At 36.0% G+C, this 24,701-nt stretch overlaps 1 protein-coding gene across 2 annotated transcripts; it reads left to right on the forward strand.

The window, feature by feature from the left end:
* The first annotated feature begins 2,198 nt into the window (after window positions 1-2,198).
* Window positions 2,199-24,478, forward strand: LOC101248349 (phosphatidylinositol 4-kinase beta 1-like). Of its 2 annotated transcripts, none has more exons than XR_011212277.1 (16): window positions 2,199-4,378; window positions 7,375-7,563; window positions 7,657-7,705; window positions 10,411-10,543; window positions 10,654-11,116; window positions 12,036-12,116; window positions 12,196-12,318; window positions 14,246-14,315; window positions 16,255-16,352; window positions 16,440-16,544; window positions 18,053-18,106; window positions 19,899-20,042; window positions 20,121-20,208; window positions 20,290-20,364; window positions 23,518-23,601; window positions 23,682-24,478. XR_011212277.1 is itself a non-coding variant. In XM_004249855.4 (16 exons), exons 1-16 carry the CDS (start codon window positions 2,798-2,800, stop codon window positions 23,781-23,783), a joined length of 3,405 nt encoding a protein of 1,134 aa, XP_004249903.1. In that variant the 5' UTR covers window positions 2,199-2,797; the 3' UTR covers window positions 23,784-24,478. The 2 variants fall into 2 exon arrangements, 1 of the variants encoding a protein (XP_004249903.1); XM_004249855.4 differs by having other exon boundaries at window positions 20,155-20,208.
* The last annotated feature ends 223 nt before the right edge of the window (window positions 24,479-24,701 follow it).

Here is a 24,701-nt window from a genome sequence, read left to right on the forward strand (position 1 = left end):
AAACGTATATTTTCAAATGTCATAAAAAATTATATAAAAGAGCACCCATTTTTTTTCTTAATTTTGTATTTATTTATTTGCATGAGTTGACTTGAAGAAATCATATCATCCCAAGGAGGATTAAATGAACCTATTAGTATTAGTCAAATATAATTAGGCTTTGTTTGTTTTTAACTAATTTTGATACAAATTATATGAAATAAAGTCAACAAGTTAACGTTATATCAATTGAAGTTTGATTCCTTTGATATTCTATGCATGTTGCATAGTGACCTAATACTATATGTTGCGTGACAATTGTTTGTTAAAATCAATGATTAGAAAAGTTATAAACATAATTTTATCGATAATTTGAATAAAATATATATTTTTTTTAAACAGCTAATTTAACTCTTAAAAATAAAAATTATTTCATACAAAAAAATCAGTATTATATATATGAACTTATACAAATTTTAAAGATCCTTCGTATCGAAAATAGAATACAAATTATACAAGATTTATTAATTTACTTTTTCTTTGCATCATTGGGCTGCACCTTGTATAATTATAATTATAATTTGTAAGCTAATATAGCCTTTTCACAAATTTATTTTTAGTTTTAAGCCTATTCGCCTTAGATAATTATACAATTGTTAAAAGCTACATTGATTCATTTTCTACCTATGTTATTTTTATTTTATATAAAAAATTAAGTATTTATTTAATCATGGATAATTTGAAACGGAATTGCACAAGAGATCAATATTTAGTCTATTTTTATTTATTTTTATGATAGAAAAATTAACGTAACATATTCAGAAAAATGTGTTATGATAGATGGTATGGACACATGAAATTGTTTAGATTAAAGAGATTCGAGATGGAGTTAACGATATTAGAGGTATGAAGACAAACTCTGGAGTCTAAAAGGTTCAAGTCGAGTAGAATCAAGATAAAATATTTGAAATGTAAATGTAGTAATTTGACACATGAAGCAAACATATAAGTGAGATTTGATACAAGAGTTGAATCAAGATAGAAAAAATTAAGAATTTGGGATTCTTATCCAAGAAAAATAAGAGTATGGCGAAATGTCATACAACATATTGGCGGGACATAGATAAGGTGAAGGATTGCTTACGGTCAAAGCTTTTTATGTGACAAGGAGATACTACTCAAACTTAAAGGTAAGTTATACAGAGTTACAATTAAAATAACTTGTTGTACAAGACATGATATTAATCAGTCAAAGATTTTAAAGTTTAGAAAATGCAAATGGCGAAAATGAGGATACTGAGATGAATGTGCGGGCATAATAGAAACAATGAGATTAGGAATGAGCATATGGAACAAAGTAGAAGTAACCTCTACATTAAACAAGGCAATGCAAATGAGATTAATATGATTTGGGCATGTGTGAATGTCCCAAAAGTGAGAGGTTATAGTGGAATTAATGACAAACCTAGTACGCCAAAAAAGTATTGAGAGATGTGATTAGACAAGATATGGCGTATCTTCAGCTAATAACACACGATTCCAGATAGAAGGGTATAAAGGTCACAAATAAGGGTATAATTAAGATTGATAGACAATTAAGAGTTGTCATATTACTAACTTATTCACATAATTGACTTGGTCGTAACATGTAACACCATGTCGATTGTAATATCAGCCTAGTCATGTAATTTGGGCTTTAGGTATATGATATCACCTATTCATATGTCTAGATGATCACACACTATTATTATGGTTCCTTTCGTATATTCTCCGCACTATTTTGTTATAAGTTGTCATGTTCCTCTCCACAATCATTTTTTTGCAATTGTTATTTTGATTTGATTGAACCGAGGATCTTTCAGAGACAATCTCTATTTATCAAAGAGGTAGTGATAAGATCTACGTACACTTTATGCCCTCACTTTGTAAGATTTCATTGATAATGTTATCAATACTTATTATTGTATTTTTCAATTCAATTTTAAAATATTTAAACATAGTACAAATTTTCAAAATTCAACTTGAAGTTGAATTTCAAAAACTCGAAAACTCCAAAAACTATCTACCCAAATTTCACTCTCAATTATTCACAAAAATTTAAAAATAACACCAATTTATAATATGAAAAAACAACTTCAAATTTTAAATATTATTGTCAACTTAAGTTTAATAATTTTTTTTTTTAATTTCACAATTTTTACGATCAAACACCCGCTAATTAATTAATTAGTAATATTTTGAATATCGCCTTTTGCTATATTGCTCTGTTTTCCCGTCAATTACGTACCCTCCCACTCACTATTCACTAGAGGCTGAAAGTTGAAACTTCACCCAACACCCTCAGCGCACGTTAGCACCAACCCTGCATTCTTCCACACCTAATTTTTATAATACGCCTCTGATCACCTCGCTCCATCCCCCACCCCCAACCTCCGCCCTTGGGTTGGTTTCGCCGACGACCGCAGAGCTTCATCGAGGTGATACGACGCCGTTCTACCGTCGTGGGACGGTATATATTTGGATATCTTCGTCGGATCCCTTTCATTTATTAAGAAAAAAATTCAAAATACCTCTCTCTGCTTCTTCTTAAAAGAAGTTCCTTTGATTTTCTCCTTAGTGATTTGATCGGAATTTAGTTAATTCAGTAGCTTGAAAGTCTTTGAATTTCCACTGATTGAAGTTTGCTACGATTTCGAATTTTGAATTGGTTAGTGTATATAGTAAGTGCATATGATTCAAAGGAGCTGTTAATTGGGAAGAAATATCTAGGGTTAGGGTTTGAGTTTTAGGGTTTTATGATTGTTATGATGATTTGACAATGGTGAGGTTATTGGGATTGACGAGAGGAGAGCCGGCCGAGTCACCTCGGGAGGTAACTCGGACAATCCCAACAAGTGAGGATATTGGAGAGAGTGGTTGGCTTATTAGATTCTTTGATTCTGCGTTCTTCTGTGAGTGGATCGCTGTCAGCTACCTTTATAAGCATGATCATCCTGGTGTTAGGGACTATTTGTGTAATAGAATGTACACACTGCCACTTTCTGGCATTGAGAGCTACTTGTTTCAGATATCGTATATGATGGTTCATAAACCGAGCCCCTCGTTGGATAAGTTTGTGATTGATGTGTGTTCTAAGTCATTACATATTGCCCTTAAAGTGCACTGGTTTTTGATGGCGGAGTTGGAGGATTCAGATGATAATGAGGGGATAAGTAGGCTTCAGGAGAAGTGTCAGATTGCTGCTACTTTGATGGGTGAGTGGCCACCTTTGATAAAACCTCCAAACACTTCATCTAATCTATTGGGAAAGAATCAGATGCTTAATAAGTTATTGTCTTCAAAACAGAAGCTATTATCCTTGACATCTTCACCACCAGCTGTACAGCGGGCTCTGTCGTTTTCACCCTCAGGGAGTTCATTGCCACAGGATGATGGTCTTGGAAGTAAGATATCGTCGCCTGAGGAAAATAAGATTTTTAAGAAGTTGATTCCGGGTCTAAAAGTAAGAGATGCATTGCTCTTCAGGAAATCCGTGGAGAAGGATGATGAAGAACCAGAAAAAGATAGTTTTTTGAAGAGACTTTTGAGGGATAGTAGGGATGAAGACGTGAGGAAATCAGCGGAAAAGGATGATGCAGAACCGGAGAGGGATGGTTTTTTTAAGAGGTTTTTAAGAGAGAGTCGGGATGATGATAGTAGGAAATCAGTGGACAAAGATGAAGAGGAGTCGGAAAAAGATGGATTTTTTCGCAGACTTCTTAGTAATAGTAAAGATGATTATGCTAGGAAATCTGTGGATAAGGATGCAGAGGAATCAGAGAAGGATGGTTTCTTCAGGAGGCTTTTGAGTACCAACAAAGATGATGATGAGGATGTGCACTCAAGTACAGATGGATTTTTCAAACGTATGTTTCGTGATAATAAAAATGATTTGGAGGATAAAGTAGTTTCCAAACCTGTTGAAGATGATGAAAAAGACGGTTTTTTCCGGAAGTTTTTAAAGGACAAAAAATTTGAGGAGAAGAAGGATGTAAGAGAAAGGAATGAAACACCTGAAAAATCAACAAGGAGTTCTGAAGATGATGAAAAGGAAGGGTTCTTCAAAAAGATTTTTAAGGAAAAATTTGAGGATAAGAAAGATGGTAATGACAGGGCTGATGACGATCTTAGGAGGCATGCAAATGGTGAGGAAGAAGAGCCTTCAGATTTTCCATTGTTTCGTAGACTATTTCGAGTGCATCCAGAGGATTCAAAACTGTCAGCATCAAATGAAAGCAGTAATGGTGGCAGTTTTCTTGAGAGCAGTCCTGGAACTGAGAACTTTTTCCGCAAGCTGTTTAAGGATCGTGACCGTTCAGTTGAAGATTCAGAGCTCTTTGGTTCAAAGGGGAACAAAGAGGTATGTACACTGAAATCGCTTGTACTTTCTGTCAGTTGCTGATAACTCCCTCAGTAACTAAATCAAGGAAAGGACTAAGTCGTATATTTACAGTGCGATATGTAAATCTGTCTAGTGTCTACTCACTTGCACGGGGCTTGGCATGTCAGTTATCTCCCCCCTCATGTATCCTCAAAAATAGAATTATTTCAAGTCTGGTATATCGGTGTCCTCCCTCCTGTTTCTTGTGAATTTTATCAGTAAAGACTAAATACGTGTCTTAGATGTTCTTTGAAATACCTTTTTTTAAATGTATTTCATAGGGAAATTCTGTCCTTGATTTTGGCTCCAAGTTTTAGCGTGGTAGTGTTACAGGCTAAAGTTTCATTGGACTTGATCACCTCACTAACTTTATGGCACTTGATGTTAAACTATATAGAATTCATTCCACCGTCAACACACCAGATGGTTGGTGGCTTTAAGGATATAACAACAGACATAAATTTTATCATAAAGGTTTTGTTTTGGATATTTTTCCAGGGTGTATGGTGTTCATTTGCATGTTTCCCTAAATTCAATTATGCTTTCTATTATTCGATTATGCTATGTTGTTGTTGTATTTTCTTTTATCCGTTCTTCAAATTTACATCTCTTTGGAGCCGAGCGTCTATCAGAAACAACCTCCCTACCCCAACAAAGGTAGGGTTAAGGCCTACATGCATCCTACCCTTCCCAGAACCCACTTGTGGGATTATACTGTGTATGATGAGTTCAAAAAGTTCAGTGATAATACATCATAAAAGGAGGATGAAACTAGAGAAGGATGAAGCTAATTTTACCTGTTCCCTTGAACCAGCCACACACTAATTTTCTGTCTTGAGAATCTATGCCTGGTTGTACTTTTTAATATTTTATCTCCTTAAAAACAAACCATAATTATGCCTTGACATGATAAATGGTGTTGCCCACCTGCAAAGTCAAGTTGTCCCTGCAGCCCTGAAGTAGAATTTTTTAGTGTTATATACAACTTATTGGTTATGATGTTATGCCTTGTATGCTCCTGCTATTAGTTTCAACATGTAGACCAGTACTTTGCAAACTGCAGATGCCTGTTGATGTTTCTTATGATTGGAGAGATGTTCCTTGTCATAACTTGTTAGCTAAACACCATGGTTTTTTGTCAATCAAGAACCAGGGAAAGACAGAGGGAGATAGCATGAAGAATTGCTGGTTTTCTTTAATGTCTCATGGAAGTTAATAAGAACTGTGGGGCGGCAATTACAGTTGGAGATTTCAGAGGGTGGGTAGAAAAGGGAGTTAGTATGGAGAATTATACTGTTGTGCATCTTCTTGCTAATTTGGAATGGAAGAAATAAGAAAATGTTCCAGAATATGAGAAAGAATCTTGCTATTTTATGGATTCTTTTGGATTAATGTGAGAACACCCTAGCTTTTAGTTGATACAGTGACCAGGATAGTTTTGTGAGGACGGATAAGCTAGATATTTTATGACACAGACTTGTGTGATATTAATGAAATTTGATTTATCGAAAAAGTAGTTAAAAATATAGTTTCCTTTAATTATTTCAAAAAATAAAATAATATAGTTCTCTTTTCACCAATAGGAAGCATAGAAAGTCAAGTAGATGTACTGTTCATACACATTTTGCATGTTAAACCAAAATGTAAAAAAGAATTCTAGTCTATCTTTAGCTTCAATTTTGTCTTCAAATCATCTTAGGTTCCTCCCCTTCCAGCCTCCCCCATAATGGCATAACGCAACGGGACCCCTCAATGTTTATTCAGTGCACCCCTGGACTATTTATTAGTCATGAATATCCAAGAAGGCAAGAATTGTAGTTGAAAACTTTAATAGCCTTAATCGCTGGATGTTGTTGGGGAAAAGAGCATGGATACACTCTGTTTTAGGCGTGTGGGAGAAGAAAAAGAAAAAAAAATCAGCTTCCAAGTGAATTTTCATATACAAACGTTTTTTGTTCTAGTTGTGTATTTCTTCTTGCTTCCTAATGTACAATTTATATTTTACCCCAATTGTGTATTCCTTTTTATTACTTCTTTAGATGCATTGATTATTTTTTTCTTCTTTTAAAAAACTTGGCTAAAGCTCCTCTATTTATTGCTGAATCAAAAAGTTTTTAGCCTTAATAATGGGAGTTGTAGCCATGTTAATTACAAAGTTGGCCCAAATTAGATGATTCCAAATATGAATGAGTTAAAAAAGGTAATAATATATTTTGCTGAAAAGTTCCATGTGGCAACCGTGACTCTCACTAACCACAGGTGAGATTGGTTAGGGAGGTTGAGGCTATCAACTAGTTCCAATAGGGGGGTAATTTGGACAAAAAATGGTTCAGGTGTGCACTGAGTAAATGGTGTCAAGTACAGGGGCGTCCAGAGGTATTATGCACCCACACAATCTACTGCTTTCTGTGATCATCTTCCTTGCTTTTCCATGCAAAAGAATATCGTTGAGTATAACAGATATTGCCTACTTAACAGTTAACACCAAAAATGTATTATAACAAGCTTTACAACTGCTAACAGAAGACGACGGCAAAAACTGGTGATTGTGTCTTCAATATCCATTTCACATGTATAACACCTGTTGCAATTCACTCATGACCTTACTGTGAATACTGCTACCAGATATAGACATTCCATTTAGTTTTTCTTTCATGACCGTAACACATCAATGATAGCTAAATTATCACTACTATTAAGCTTTGTAGAAAGTCATTTGAATGCAATGGTTCTTTAGTTGCAATAATCTACAGTGCTTTGAGTTGTAATGACATGACGGAAATGTGATGCAGTGTTTGTTAGATTATGGATGCACTTATATTTCATGTGAGGCTCTTTACACCAGCTTGATATATTTAGTATGATGGTACCTTATCATAAAAAAAGACATACAGTATGCTGGTAATTGTAACTAAATTCTCAAGTAATGTTTTTTCATTTAAAAAGGAAATTCTCAAGTAATGTTTATTCCGCAGAAACGTCCTGGCTCCCCAAAGCAGAATGAGAAGTTAAATGCAAAACCTCCACTTCCAGATAACGGGTTGTCACAATTTCGGAAAGGGGCCTATCACCAATCACTTGATTTTGTGCAGTCACTGAGCGATACTTCTTATGGACTAGTAGATGTGTTTCCGGTCGAAGATCGAAAAAGTGCTCTTTGTGAGGTGGCCCTACTTTTAACTTGTTATATTTCACATTTCTTTTGGTATACCTTTGTTAGCACTTCCTCTCACTGACCTTCACTTTTCTGCTTATAGTCATTAGTGGAGATCAATGCACATCTAGCGGATGCTCAAAACAGTGGAGGTATACGTGTACTAAGAAATTAATGCATGAGTCAACTGTTTGCATTTCCTTATAGATTACAATACAAATGTTTTAGTGTTGATTTCTTCTATCTATTATCTCAGTTGCCTTTTTGGTTTTGAGAGGTTTTTGAGATGGATTTCCACTTTAAGGCATAAAAAATTGGAGGAATACTTCCTGCAGATGTAATTATTTTATCGTGTATTGGAAGAGCAGTCGGTTTCAACATGATTGTTTAATGCAACTGTTGGGATTTGTCGTCTTGTGTTTTCCATGCCATTATCTTGCTTCATTCCTCTGTTATGTGTTGAGAATGGTTAGTGTGTCCATAAGGTGCATTTCCTTATTGCACAATCATTTCTGTTTGGTTTAAAGAGAGGTTTGAGAGATTAAATGTTGTTGCAAGGTGATCTGCTACCCGAGTGAAGTATTTATCTTGTTAACGAGTCTCTTCTTTGGCATCACAAATGCTTCAAGGAACTTGGTTTGAAATAAGAAAATTAACTTTCATGGATAACTTTCATAATTTCTGAGTTTCTTTTTCTTTTTTTTATCTCTTTTTATTTTCTATTTAACTTTTTCACCTTGAATTAATTCCTAATTTTTGGGGAAACAAGAGATGTCTTTTTGTTCATTGGTGCATCCTACTTTCCTCTCCTGCAAAGGCAGGTAGGCGGTTCTCTGAATAGTAGTACCGCTCCACTCAAGTGATGGTTAAGTCGTAAGAGGGGGACTACATGTTCCTTTCGTAAAAATTATTGAACTCACCCCTATCCTCTCCTTTTCCTTACGGTTCCTTTGTTAAATGTGAAGCATCCATTGGTGTGTAAAATGATTATTTGGTGCAAAGCAGTTATTTGGCTACAGTTGCTTCTGTTGGTGTAAATCAATTAGACCAACTTTTTTATTCACTGAAGAACTTTCCTATTAGAGGATCTTGTTTCCTGTCATCTCTTCTTTCTTTGTAGTGTTCTACCAGAAAATGCATCCATTGTCCGGAACATCGTCCTTCCTTTAATGGTTCACCCCTTTGAATTGCGTGGAGGTCAATGAAATGTAGGTTAAATGGTTCTAAAATTTTTTTTGGTACACATGCTCAAATTCTCAGAACATGAGCTATAGGGCTGTTAGTTCAGATGAGGTCACCTTTTAGCAATAAAAAATAAAAATTTGTTTTAAAAAGGCTGATTTGATAAAAAAAAAGCATTGAGGTTAGGATATAGTGGGTGCGAGGAGAGGTAGAAGTAGAGTAGGCCGAGAAAGTACTGCAGAGAGGTTATTAGACATGACTTGACGCAACTGCAACTTACTGAGGATATGAGGATATGACCTTAGATAGGAGGGTGTGGAGGTTGCAGAGTAGGGTAGAAGGTTAGTGGGTAGTAGAGTGTTCTCTTGCTTGCTGAAGGGTTTAGGCTTAGTGGTGTTTGTCATAGTATTAACCTTCTTTTTGAAAATGTAAAGATTAGTATTAACTTTATTCTTGTAGAGTCGTGTTTTTGCATTCTACCACCATCTGTTTTTTTGGTGTTTCATTTATTGCACTATTTTGCACTATTGTGTTGTTGTTACTGTTTCCGTATTAGTTGCTATATTTTCTTCAGTCATTTTCCCTTTTTGTACGTACTTTGATTTGTTGTACTTGAGTCGATGGTCTTCCAGAAACAATCTCTCTATCTTCACGAGGTAGTGGTAAGGTCTGCGTACACTCTACCCTCCCCAGGCCCCACTTGTGGGATTTCACTGGGTATGTAGTTGTTGTTGTTGTTGATTTGATTAACTTTCTGTTGAGCTTCAGATTGATATTATGTCTTCTTGATATAAACATTATTGATTTAGAAACTATAGAGAACTTTATTTTTGACCACCAATCCTTTATTCTAAAAATAATTAGCTCATGCGGTCAACGCACGTGGAGGGAACTTGTCTATAGACTTACATACACAGCCTCTTGGAACTCATACAAAGTTAGCGAAGAATAGAACACATTGGAAGTGAAAGATCTATATAGTCAATTTGTTTGGATTAGGACTTAAACCTTTTGAGCCACTTACGTTAGGTTTATTATTTGCCCAGAATTTTTTTTTTGAGAATTCTACGTCAACTGAAAATGTATAAAAAGTTACTAGTGTCTGAGAGACCTAATATATACTATTGAGTGTCAGAATGAAGATTGTCGAAATGGAGTGGTATGGATATTGAGAATTCATATAGCCTAAGTTAACCCTAGCTAGTTTAGATTATTGAGGCATCGTTGTTGTTGTATGAGGTCAAAGTAGTTTTATTTACCTTCTGTATTGCTTGTTGGTAAAAAAAGCGGGAAATCAGGAGTATTAGTCTGAATATTTGAAGATAGAATGTCTTACCATTTTAGTTGGTCGCGTGAATTCAGGCAGATTGAGTGTTAAGGCTGATCAAGTATAATGAAATGGTGTATCTACCTGTAAAAGCAGGTAAAAAAACAGGTTCTGAAGACATAAAACAGATAGTCAAAATCTTCGATTTGTCAGCGAGTCTCGTGGATTAAGATTGTACAATATAATGTAATGTGGGCTATGACAGTTTTCCTACTTTTATATTTCAGTTCATGTGGATGCAAATTTGGCCAAAATATATCCCTTTGCTACTCTCAGATCAATCAAGATATATCTCCTTTGCAGCTTTAGGTTCAATTTTGTTGTCTTAATTTCTTGCATGTGCTACAGGAGTGTGCTTTCCGATGGGAAAGGGGATGTATCGTGTTCTTCATATTCCTGAAGATGAAGCGGTTCTCTTGAATTCAAGAGAAAAGGCTCCTTATTTGATATGTGTTGAAGTTTTAAAATGTGAAAGCCCCAAGTAAGTTGATAACGTTTATGAACCAAAGATAGACTTACTTTTAACAGGCTTGATTCTGTTTACACTGCCTCATTTTTGTTCTTTCCTTTTCATTTACATGCAAATGACAGTTCAAAAGACACATTAAACTCTCAAAAGCTATCTAAGGGAGGGATCCCTCTGGCAAATGGAGATGTTCTATTGCCAAAGCCTCCTCCTTGGGCTTATCCTCTTTGGACAGGACAGGACAATCACAATGACAGAATGTCAAGGTCTGCATCTCAGGCCATAGACCAAGCAATGGCTCAATTATGGGATACTAAAGTGAAATTTGTGCGAGTGAATTTTTCGGTAGAGATGCAATCAGAGTCTGCAATAGATCATTGCAGCCTTGGTTCTGCTTCAGAAAGTTATAGTAAATGCAGAGAGGTCCCATCTCTTCCATTGAAGTCTGATGCTATTGATTCAGAATGGGTACGGGTTGTCTTGACTGTAGATCCTGGTGTTAGGATGGAGGATATAGTGGACCAGGAACCACCAAGAAAGAAAGAGCATCGAAGGGTTCCCAGTACAGTAGCCATCGAGGAAGTTAAGGTAACCTTCATCTCTGCTGCATACGTGAACATTCTTTTACTTCATGAGATGCAGTACTGCCTTTTGGATAAGATCAAGTGTATTATCTGATCTTCGTGAATTACGTGAATGTCTTTCTTTAATCGTCTTTTCATTAATTCTTATGGTCTAGCATCTATATGACCAATTGTCCTTCATATCTATGCTTCAAGACATCAAAGATGTATGTCTAAGTCACCGGGACATTTATTTGTTATATCTGGATATGCTGCTGTTTTGAACTATTAGGAGGGGATCAGGTGAACATCCAGTTATCCACCCCCATCAGTTTTGGTAGTAGGATCACACTGCTAAGCAGTTGCATTTTCTTAGAAATCTAAGGTTAGTGGAGAAAGATAATGGATAATATGGTGCTTGTTGGGAGCCATTAGGTAAGGATAAACCACGCCCCCAAAATCACAGAGCTTGAAGTTCTGATCCATCGTTGCAAATTTTTGTTAGTTTTAGTTGCTCCGGTGAGAACTGAAACTGGATTTTTTATGAAATTGAGGAGCTTTTTATGTTGAATTTATTAGTTTAACATTATCTTCTTCTATGCTGTTTTCTAGTGGAGATATTAATGTCACTGAGTGCTGTATGAGCGGATTTTAGGTGTTGATTCACTGTTATTCTTTGTCAAACAAAAGATAGGTCATAATCTTATGTCATGTTAAGCATCTTGTTACTCATTGAGTTTGAGATCTCATGTGATGTCTACTAACTCCCTCGCGGGATTTTCTTTTGAAAGATGATTACCGTTGTTTGTTTGATATTTTCATCTTTTGGGAGAATTGTTGCTCTATAAATATCACCATTCGTGATTATTTTGTTCATGAGTCCTACTTGTTCCTTTGATACTTCTCCATACATGAAGAAATCACAAACATGGTTCTCTTTACAGTTAGCTGCATTAAAAGGAGAAGCACCTCCTGGACTACCTTTGAAAGGTGCTGGTCAGGATTCATCTGATGCACAACCTAAGGTAGAGACGTTGTCAGATGTTGTTCCTCTTCTTAATAGAACCTATAATTACACGTGCATGATAATCTCATTGAAAACAGGTCACAAATGGTGGTCTTCCCAATGTTAGTGATGCACTTTCTGGAGAACTCTGGGAAGTCAAGAAGGAAAGAATACGCAAATGCTCTGGTTATGGGAAATTACCTGGGTGGGACTTGAGATCTGTGAGTCCCACCATCTAATTTTTGTTGTTGTTTCCTTGATATTTTCTTCGTAATTTTTGATAAGTTAGTATGACATGTCTGCTTGCCTTATGTATAAAGAGAGGTTGATCTTTGGTCAAATTGCTAGCTTCTCTACTTGATGCTCGTAATTGGCTGCCAATGATTAGGACATGCAGACATACACATATAAATCTACTTATAATATATATACATATTCCCTGTTAAAAGAATAGACATAATATAAACATAATGGGTTTCAGCTCCTTCTAGCGATCTTTTCATTGGTAATGTAACTCATTGATATTCAGCTAAACGTATTATATAATTTGAAATAGCTAGGTTGCACCAAAAATAGTGAAGATGTTTATCTATGCTTAATGCTAATTACAGATTCCATTTGCCTCGAAAACTCGTGTTCCTTTCCTTCCAGACTGTCCACCTATTACTGACCATCCAAGTTTTCCCGTCTTTCGCAATCCTTTCAAGTGCTAGCATTGTAATTGCTCCTTTGTTGTCTTTGCCATTGTCCAAGCAACACCCAGAATGTTAAAAAAGAAGATCCAGACCTGGAAGGTGAAAGAGCAATGAAGGAAAAAAATGCTTGCCATCCTCACTTTGTTTCTGACAAAGGCAGCATCTACTGCAGATGTTTATTCCCATTTTTTCTGTAGATTCTTGTGCGTAAGGTTGGCTTCCTTGGCTACCAACCAGGCACATCAGTCAGCTCCCAGTGCTGATCTGTTTCTCTTGATGCAGTTCCAAGGCCAGTTATCAGCAACAGTGGGCTTTGGCTGCTGGTAGCAAGATTTGACAGTAAACATTCCTTTGATATTGGATTTCCACTGTGTAGTATCTGTCCACAAACTGAGAGGGATCTTATGACATTCTGAGAAGCGATGGACATCAGGACATAAGCTGTCCATTTCACAGTCATTGGTATTGTGCCTAGACTTGATGTTTCAGCCTTGTTCAATCCAATAATCTAACTAGAGAGCTTCAGAATTCCGTGCCACAGTGTACAAAGATGGTATTATTCCTTTAGGGGCCACTGGTCTAGCCAGAATCTGCGTTTTCCTGCCATCTCCAAATACTGTTGAGGTCTTGGATTGGAAGGAGTCCCAGTGTGCTCTTATGTCTCCAGATGCCGCATGTATTGTGGTTGCTCCTTAATTGAAGAGTTGCGCAATATTTGGTTACAATAACCTACCTCCATAAAATCCCATCCTCATTGTTAAATCTCCAATGCCATTTATGCTGCAAACTGGTACTTTGAGCTCTCAAGTCTTTGTTACCCAGACTTCCTGTTCTCTTTTCAGTTGCGACGGTTCCTGTTCTACCAAATTGAATGTCTTGTTTTCCTTCTTGCCTTGTCATAGGAATCTCTTTGCTATTATCCAACCTTTTTGCCACCTGAGTCGGCAGAGGAACAAAGACATAATATCAAAGAAGTCCAGTAAGATCTTAGCCTTGCTAAATCATAAAACCTGAAGCATGTTTCGAAGTCCAAAAATACTTGTGCTCCATCTTTATATAATTCCTTCAAGTCAGGTTGAATACACATTTGGATTTTCACTCAGGTGTAAGGGAGAGAACCCACATAATTAGGCTGAGTATTCTTGTCAAACTCCCATGAGAACCTTCAAATTTTCAAGCATTTCTCCCACAAGTTTTTTGTTTTTCCTTGTGCCTTTCTTATCTTTGTTATTTATTCATTCCTTTTGTCACCAGAAAAACAGGGATGAAGTGAGACAAATTTAAGTTGATAATTGATTGTTTAAAGAATTTTGTGAGTCCACAAAGTTTTCTTTATTATCTTTGCTGCTTCCTTTTATTCTGTACTGTCGGGGATGTACAATTGTTTCTCAATATCATATTATGTTTTTCTTTTAATAGCAGCTAACATGCTTAATTTCTGGCGTTCATATAGTTCATCGTGAAGAGTGGTGATGATTGCAGACAAGAGCATCTTGCTGTACAACTTATCTCCCACTTCTACGGTAAGTATCTTGGATTCAAAGATCTTCCATTTTTATGACTTGTGTAATTATTGGCATTCTCTATAGGTTATGTTTTTTGCTATTCTATTTTGCGGTACCTTTTTGTTTTTAGATAGCTTTGGCTTTTTTGCTTCATTTTTTTTGTCTCAACGAACCGAAAGCAACTTTTGGATGAGGGGATATGTAAGGAGGATCTGATATTATATGGTGGGGGTAGGGGTAGGGGAGGGGTGGGGGTAGCTCATTATAAAATGTTCCCCAACCTCGAGTTATTGAATTGAATTTAGTAGAGTTCTAGAACTCTTCCCTTAACATGAACAGTTGTAAATAAGAGAGCATATGGGCCCAGTTGTCATGGGACTCATATCCGCTCAATCTTTTTTCGTGCTACAGCGTTTGGACTTTGGATAGGGGTTTTAACTTGATTTTGTTCATAATGTTATTATGAAGTGTGTTTAGTATCTTATGCCGAATGTTTTTTGTTGTACTTTTTTTTGCATTTGCTCTAAAATATTCAGTACAGAGACCTTAAAATTAGAAGGTTGAAATGCATTTGGATGCAGGATATTTTTGTAAAAAGAAATCAAGTTGATAAAAACTAGAACGCAAGGTAATATAGGTGATGTAGAACAGGACATAATTAATACGGTAATCTAGTAATAGAAAGAACTAATTCATAAAACAAGCGCTGGAAAGGAAATATTCTGAAAAATTTGATGACTACAAACTTTGCCTAGAGAAATGAATGAGGAATTCAAGTAAATCAAATCTTGCCACCACAAATATACAGTACTATATGATGCGTAGTACTGAAACATTTGGTTAGCAGAGCCGTATGTGTGAGTAACATTTGTTCCATAAGCAAGTGATTTTTAAAAGAGGTCAGATTATTTGAGGGCTTATCTAGCTAGGCGGTCTTTTATCATATTGAGGTTTTCTCCATTTTCTTCAAGTAACATGATGATTGCGCACTCAAAGAGTTTCAATCCCCAAAGAAAAAAATTGCTGGATGAGTTCTGCAATCTTTCTGTTTGGTGAGAAAAATTCCCAATACTTGTATTGGTGATAAGTAGTAGATATCCGCATGGAAGAGTTGAGGATGTGCACAAGTTGGTCCAAACACCACCGCTATAAGTAGCCTATTTTGAGTAGATATTCAACCTTGCCTAGAGGCCTCACGGGTTGAATTGGGATTTGGGTTGCAAGTTTTGTTCCTTCAGCAGAGATATATTACTTAATTGGTATTATTCACATAGATAATCATCATGCACATATTTTCTTATCTGGTGTAAAATATGTAAAATAATTGGCTTTATATATCCAACAAGTCTATTTTTACCAAGATTTAGGACTCACATTTATTTTTTTTGAGCTTTTTATTGGTATGAGGCATACAGTGCTCTTTTGTATATTCCTGTCTTTGCAATCTCAGTCTTTCTTTATTTGAAAAATGTTAAAATTACTCTGTAAATACAAAAGCAATGTAGAACTCTTAGTATTCTAGTGAAAATCATATTTAACTCACCTTGAACTAATGTGACAACAGAGTTGTATAAAATAAAGAATAGTATTGGAGCAGTTATACAGATAAAAATGAAACAAGACAATAATAAAATTCAGCAAATGATTTTGGTAAATACTATGGTTATTTGTCAATTACCTTAATTCATTATGGGAGTCATTTGTTCGGTATTTTTACGTCTTTACTAGCTCACAAGACGGCTTTCTTTCCCAAGATACTTCTGAAAAAAAATAGTATTTTCTACCGAAAGAGTGATCTTTTTTTCCCCATCCTCCTGCATTTGTTAGGTCTATAGCTAGGGTTTCATTCCTAGATATGCCAATGTCAGTGAGATCCATGTTTTTACTGTTGACCTTGAATATTGTTTTATGCTCTCAAGTTACTCACTCATATTGTTTGAGTATTTTGAAATGGTAGATATCTTCCAGGAAGCTGGTCTGCCGCTTTGGTTGCGTCCTTATGAAGTCTTAGTTACATCCTCTTATACTGCTTTAATTGAAACAATTCCAGATACGGTAAAGTGTTGCTTTTTTCTTGATAACCTGAGTGTTCTTTATTGGTTGTGAATATTCGTGACATCGGTTTTAATCATTGTTCTGCAGGCCTCAATTCATTCTATTAAAAGTAGATTTCCTCACATCACAAGTCTACGTGAATTTTATGTTGCCAAGTATCTGGAGAATTCTCCAACCTTTAAGCTTGCCCAGGTAAACGTCATAATGAGAAAAGCTTGTAGCCTTTGTGATTTAGTACTGTCTTGAATTTCTTAATGGCGCCTTCGTTTTGTACTTTCCCCCTTTTTATTGGAGTTGATCGTAGTACAGCAACCCACTAAGTGCTTATGTTCTGTGTTGATCTTTTAGATAATTGTCTTCTGTGTCTAATTGAAGCATGATTAGAGCTTGTTGGAAGCCTTACTGAACCAAGGAAAAAGGGAAAAAAATAGTTTTGTAGTGATGGTAGTGTTTGGGCCAGATTGTGCTTCCACCATGTGCCTGCTACCTCCCACTAGCACATGTACCGAGTAAACCTGACCACCAAGGCTGCATATGTAGTTGGCTCTGTTTTGGTTAAAGTGTTTTTTCACCCTACACTAGCCTTTTCTATTGTTGTAGTTGTTCCCACTCTGATGAATCTTTTCTCACACTGTGCCTTATTATATTGGGGAAGGAGGAAATCGTAATAGTCCTTGCTTATCCTCTTTCTTGATCTTCTCCACTTTTATCCTCTTATTTTTTATTAACCCATCACTTTATCCACCTACCGCCCCAGTGCAGTCCTTAGACCTCTCTCCCTTTAATTTCTACCACCTTCCTCTACCATATATATTGGCCTTCTTGCTGACCTTTGTATTGGGCCTCTCCTCCTTCCCCTACCTTGCATTGTCACCCCTCTCATGTAGGAATATTCAGCTATTGCTACTCAATAGCATATGGCACCTACTTTTAGTTTGGGTTGGGACTTGGGTCTAGTGTAGTCATCGTGAGATATCAGATATTGAATTTAATTATGTTTATTACAAAATTAACATTTGTAATTTTGTATATGAGAATTGTGCACATTACTTCAAAGGGCATGCTTTGTTTCTCATTTCTTGTTCTCTGGGAGGCTTATTACTTTCTTTCTTCTCGCTTTAAAATTAATTTGAAGTGCCAGAAGTGTCGAAGTTTGGGGACTCCTGTGCGCTTCACTTAGAAACATAATAAAAGTGTGTATATAATGAGGGAAGCGCTCCTTATCAAGTAGTTGTCCTTTATGTTCCTTGTATTTTGGGTAATAAGTGTATAGAAGAAAATTATGGACTGATGTGCTCTAGTCAACTATGTTGCTCGGACTCTTTCAAAATGTCGACGGGTGCGTGTCAGATCATCCAACAATAGTGTATTTTTGGAGGATGCGACACGGGCCCAGCATCATTTTGTAGCGTCCGAGCAACTTAGCTAGTCAATGACTGCAATTAGTTTTACTAAATTAAGTTGTATCTTTGTTGTTTAGCCTTTCATATTCAAAGGGATTTTTCTCTTGGGAGATAGTTTGGATGATAAGTTAATGCTTCCAACAATTTTAAGTTGCTTCATTGTACAATTCTAGTTGAATAGTTAAGGCTCTCTCTCTTATGGTTTGCTTAGCTCGCATTTCAATTTCCTTTTCGTAATTTTACTTTGGCTAGGGACTTGTAAAATAAAAGACTCATTTTTGTCTTTCGTACATGCAGAGAAATTTTGTTGAAAGCATGGCTGGATATTCTCTGGTTTGCTACCTTTTGCAGGTGAACTGAATGACTTGTCTCTGTATAATTTTATGATTGCATTAAGAAGCATAAAACACAGATCATATATTTCTGTTGTCAGCAGATGCTTCTTTCTCTAATATGTTTCACCAAAATAGATCCATTTTACATGGGCTACATGCTAGCCATATCCTTTCATTATTAATCGGACATCTTAGTCTCTTCTTGTGCCCCAATACCCCATAAAAATTGAAAATAAGAGATGAAAATTGGGAAAAGATGTGTTTGAAAGAAAAATAAAACTAAATGTGGATGCCAGCACTTGTCTTGAAAGTGATTGAATTTTTCTGATGAAGTAACACTTGTATTGATCAAATGAGAAACCTGGTATTCAAGTAGTAAACAAGAAGTTGAGAACCTATTCAAGACTATGATTTTTACATTAAGTCAGAAAGTACCAGACATCTAAGCTAGCAGGGATTACATGGGTGCGCTGAATATTACGAAGAAACATAGACTACCCCCTTCATCTGTATAATAGTAATTTCTACTGCTCTCCTCCCCAAGGCTCTCTTGTTTCCCTCTCTGCACTACCACATTAGTGCAAAGGAGCTACATTCCTTTCTTTGCTTCTTCTCCGTCCCTTGACAGCCTAGCTCAACTAAACAGGTATAGTCCATCATATCTTTGACGACAGCTGTCATCATCTGTAACTTCCATGGTAATTCAAAGATGAAAATGGAACTGCCGATTAGACAATAAAATTTTCCCTTTGCACCGAATGCAATCAATAGAGCTAAAAAGCATTGGGCAATATTTAATTGTAAGGGACGGAATGGAAGAGCTAAAACACAATCAAATAGCAGAAAATGGACAAGCAGGGAGATTATGGCCTTGCAAAGCCAGAAACAGTTAGGTTTCTTCTTCAAGCTGTATATTTGTCACAAAGACTCATCTGTCTCATTTACATTATACTACACCAGACTCTCCATTAAGAATGAGAATGTTTCATGGTAGTATATGTCAGAATGGTGGAAAAAGTGGTGCTGTTGTTATTCAAGGATAAAGAGTATGACATGTCGTGATGTGTAAAGAAATGCTAAATGTTAGTTTTCCATGGGTTGCATGGCCCAAAAGTTTTCCTGATTCCCTAGGAGAAGTCTTTATAGATACTGTCTCTAGTTCAAATTCAATTAATCAACTAATTGTGATTTATGACAATCATAATTGTTGCATGATATTGGTGAGCCTCTGTCAAGAAAGGGATCTCAGATGTTACGAAGGCAAAAGAGAGAATTCACAACCTGAGGCCCATTGTCTTATCCCTCTTAGCATCAGGTGCAGCATGAAGAATTCATATGGTGTGGATATCCATCTTTTAGATTTCCTCAGTTTCCTCTCACATTTGATTAGTCGGAACTAGTTGTTTCTAAGGTTCCTGGATATGGAAATAGATACACATGTAAGGATATCATAATGTAGTCACAAGTCACAATGCAATTATTGTGCTCTTTTTGTTTTAATACATTGTTCACATAGCTATAAAGAAAAGTAATGGCTGTGTGCTATTTGTTGATGTAACTTGTAACATGAGTTTGTGTAGTGAGTTATTTTATACTCCCTTTTGACACACTAACTCAAATGTTCACTTGTTTCTCAGTGTCAAATGTTTGTTGTGTCAAGGGTTCCAGAAATAATTTTGCATGATTGAAATCTGTTTTTTTTTTCTTTGATTTTTCGTAATGTGGCTACTTTGAATCTCTCCAAAATTAACCTTTCCTAGTACAGTAGGTATTGCAATGATGACCAGTCTTTTTGCTTCTGTTGCTAGATAAAGGATCGACACAACGGAAATCTTCTATTGGACGAAGAAGGACATATCATACACATTGACTTTGGTTTCATGCTATCTAATTCACCTGGAGGTGTAAATTTTGAAAGTGCACCATTTAAATTGACACGTGAACTTCTTGAGGTATGTGCTGCTGAAAAATCTCATGTCTAACTTTTTAGTTCTACCCATTATTTTATCTTCTGGAGGTGTTTGATACAGTTTCTCAGCATATGTTGTGGTTGATTTGTGCTAGATCATGGATTCTGATGCTGAAGGAGTTCCAAGCGAGTTCTTTGATTATTTCAAAGTAAAATATTGTTTACTATGTATTTTGTATCTAGACTTCTTTTTGTTTTTTTGTGCTTTAAACCTTTTTTCCTGTCTTCAGGTTCTATGCATCCAAGGGTTTCTCACATGTCGGAAGCACGCAGAGCGTATAATTCTTCTTGTCGAGATGCTTCAGGTAGATCCTGATATGTAAAACCTTTGTTTCTGATATATGAATCTCACTTACTAATGGATGGTGGAACGGGGACTGGGGGAATTTTGTAAAAGTAGGAAAGGATTAGAAATGTCCTGTAGTTCTGATGCTGCAAACTTCCCATTTTTCAGTATCTTAGACTTCCATATTTGGTAGGCTAAGCCTTTATCAAGGAAGACTTTTTTCCAACTTTACTCTTTTTGGATCTCGAAAATACCACCAAAGATGCACCTATCAAGAAAAAGAAGTGTCAAAGATGCAGTACAAAATTACGTACTGCTCCTCGATATCCCAAATTAAGTATACTGCTTTGACTTGTCACGGTATCAAGAGATGATCTGAAGATGTTAGTTACTTCTTATTTAAGGGGGTATGTGTTGGGAGCATCACTTTTGTCTTCTTCTGAGGGTGTATGTGCTGGAGAAAGATGGCAAGTTCAACGTGAAATCAGCCTATAAATTACTAGACATTTCAACTGAAACCAAAGATATGTGGCCTTGGAAGATGATCTGGAAAGTGAAGATACCACATAAGGTGGCTTGCTTCACATGGCTTGTTGCAAGACAATGTGTTCCGACTCAGGATAACTTAATGAAAAGAGGAAAGGACTTATGCTCCAGATGTTCTTTTTGTGAATCTGAGACAGAGACAATAAACCATCTTTTTTTGCATTGTAAATGACTGAGAAACTATGGAACTATTTCATTAACATGAGAGGTATCACATGGACCATGCCTAGAAATACTGCATAAGTCCTAGCATGTTGGAATAGAGATGGAAATAGGACACAAGGAGAGATGGAAGATTGTCGCTGCCTGCATCTGGTGGACAATATGGAGTGAGAGAAATCAGAGATGTTTTGAGAACAAGAGCATCCCTTTCCAAAGCATTAAAATGAATTGTTTAGTGACCTTTTAGAGCCTGTTTGGCTCAGCTTAAAAGCTGGTCAAACTGACTTAAAAGCTGGTTTTTGACTTATTTAACTGTTTGGCAATACTCAAAATAGCTTATTTTAAGTTAAAAAAAACTTATTTTAAGCCAAAAGTTAAAAGCTGGGGTAGGGGTGCTTTTTTTTTTTTTAGCTTATAAGCTGTTTTAAGTTGACCATATTTTTATGTTTTTTCCCTTAATATTTTTATACAATCTCCAAATTACCCATAAAACCCTAACATCTCTTTCTTCTATTTTTCCCTTTTCACGTTTGGCATAACAACTTCAGCACTTCTATCCAAACGCATAACTGCTTATTTTAAAAATAAGTTTCAACACTTTCAAAAGTACTTTTTTAAAGCTGCTTTTATTAAGCCCATCCAAACGGGCTCTTAGTCTTTTACTTTTGGTGTATCTATTTATTTCCTAGGATCCGGGGGACATCACCCTATTCTTAGATAATTTATGAGGGAGATGCGTGTTTAGATTCTTTTTGGTAAATCCTCTATACTTTTGATGGAATTACCACAGGAGTTCACTATTGGTATACTTATCTGTTTATAATACCAGTTAACTTTCTCAAAAATAAATAAATAAAGATCTTATAACTGTCATAAACAGAATCAAGAAGCTACCATTTGTGTCTCATAAAATTGGCAATAGAGGAGAAACAGTTAAATCTCATATTCATTTTCTATTTTCTACCCATAGAGAATTTATACTGATTGAGTTAATCTATTAGGAGAAGACCAAGGGTTTACAACAAAGAATGTATATCCTTGGGAAAATTGATTGAAATTTACTGGGAAGGAAGAAGGATCTCCATATAGTATTCATTAACTTAGAGAAAGCATATGATGGAGTGCAGAGATGCCTTTTGATGGTGCTTGAAAAGAAAGAAATCCATTCAACTGTAGTATAGGATATGTATGAGGGATTATTCACAAGTGTGACAACAGAGAGAGGAGATTTAGAGGCAGTTCATGTAACTGTTGTTTTAGATGAAGGATCTGCCTAAACTTGTGCTTGTTCAAATGGTTTTGAATGGGCTAACCAATAGTATTTAGGGTGATGTTCATGGCATTCTATTTGCAGAAAAAAGTATGTTCTATATAAACTCTGCAAGTGTACTTACAATTATAAGAAAACGGCGAAGTCATATTTGATGAGATTTTGGTGTCAAAACAGGGAATAATCATATATCTAGATTAGTCATCCAGAAGAAGCTTGTCATAAACAAAATAAGATGGTTGAATTGGGGGAGTGTCATAATAGGCTAAGTGAACTTGATGTCAAACTAAGTGGAAGGCAAGTTGTATGGAACGGTAGAACGGTACTATGAAGTAACCCGAGCATCTAAACCTTTTAAAACTTGTTCAGTACCATTATAAGCTCCATTTAAAACCTTGCACAGCCGGTGACAGACAAGGAATATTTTAAAATCCTGAGTTACCTATTTTTTAAAAAAGGGGATACTTTAAAATCCTCTTGGGTGTGTAACTCGCTTGTGTTTACAAATGGGTTGAGGAGGTTCCCTTTCAGTTCATTTCATCTCATCTTTTTCTTAACCTCTTCTTTATTTTTTTTACTCGTGAAGTATCAGAAAGGAACACAAATTTAATCCAAAGTTAAACAGAATGATCTATCATAAGAGAAAGCAAAATCATCACAAAGAATCTCAGAATCTCTTAAGCATCATACATCCACAAGTGAGATTAATAGTTTGTTTAGCCAAACTTCTAAGAAGCCAGAAGCTTATTATTTAAAAAGTGCTTACTTTAGAGTTGAACAGGCTATATATAGAATGAAAGAAGAAACTCTATGATATATCTTGCATGTCTTAATGAATCTCTAGCTTCTTCCCAATTTTTGTTTCCAGGATTAGTACTGGAAATGATAGTTTGAAAGTTGTTTGTGAAGGTTGGATGAGCGATAGTCTAAGGGCTCTTCTGAGATGAGCTATTTTCTTGTTTACCATCTGGGCACGGTCATGTTGTTTCCCTTGATTGGCATGGGCCATGTTGTTTCCCTGGATTGGCTTACACAACTTGTATTCCTGTTCTCAATCCTATTTAGCTCGACTGTTGTATATGTGATTGAGTTACTAAGCATACTTGTTCTGTCAAACACGTTTTCGTCTTTATTGAATATATACATTGATCTCCTAATAACACAGAATTTGTTTCACTTTGATCTTTATATCAGGATTCTGGTTACCCTTGTTTCAAGGGTGGTCCCCGAACAATTCAGAACCTAAGAAAGAGATTTCATCTTAGTTTAACAGAAGAGGTTTGTTACTGGTCCTGAAATTAATTAATTCCTTATTTTTATCATCTACTTGATCATTATGCTTTGTTTGTCTTTGCCAGCAATGTGTTTCCTTGGTACTTTCTTTGATTAGCAGTAGCTTGGATGCGTGGCGTACTCGTCAATATGATTATTATCAGAGGGTCTTAAATGGGATATTATGAGGTCAAAGTGAGTTTATCCACACCGAAACGTGATTATACATGTGAAGAGAAACCGATCTTTAACTTGTTTGCTGAGAGGGGCTTGGTTGGGAAAGAGCAATTCACTATATGAACGTGTTCTTCTGATTCTGTCGAGGTTAAAGGATTGCTTGTCCTTTGCAGTTTGCTTCTCTTTCTGAGGAATTTGTAGTTGTACCTGCGAATGTTGTATTGAAATATACCAGGTGCAAGCTCTCTTCAAGAAGAGCTTTAATTTCTAGTTTCACTCAATTTTCAAGATTATTGGACAAAGGCATGGGTTGTCTTCAGTGAAGAGATTTGTCGAGTACACCCACCCACCCGTGGGTACATACTGTACAGAGCTGTGTAAGAGATTGCAACAGTGGTGGCTTGCTGCCAGAACGCGAGAGACAGACAGACGGCTGTTGGTACCGTTTGAATTGAATCATGAGTTTGCTGGTGCAACATGATATTTGGTTTGTACAATAGCTTATTTGCTTTGATTTTGTTTTTCATTTTCCCTTTTATTGTGTCAAAGGCATTATTTAGATTAGCAGTAGGAAAATTGCAGCCTGCTCTTAATTTTCAAGTCTTTGATTCTTTGTGTTCACCAGGAGATTCTGAAACAGCAGAGTTGTAATGTATAATATTTTTTGTCCACCACACCTCTTCATAGTGCAATTTGTGCAATGAAATGCCCTCCCCCTTCTTTTTTTTTTTACCGCAATTTTTGATTGACAAATTCTCGCGATAGGTTTACTAAATGCTCAAATTATCATGATTGAGCTTAGGGTTTATCGAAAATAACTTTTTGGTGATCGGTATTTGGAAGTAAGAAATACTTACCATTCGAGCGAGATATGTAATTCATACAAATTGACTAGAGAAAATAAAAGATTATGCTATGGTGGATTGGTG

The sequence above is a fragment of the Solanum lycopersicum genome, chromosome 11 (assembly GCF_036512215.1).
Source record: "Solanum lycopersicum chromosome 11, SLM_r2.1".
In the NCBI taxonomy this organism is placed as follows: domain Eukaryota; kingdom Viridiplantae; phylum Streptophyta; class Magnoliopsida; order Solanales; family Solanaceae; genus Solanum; species Solanum lycopersicum.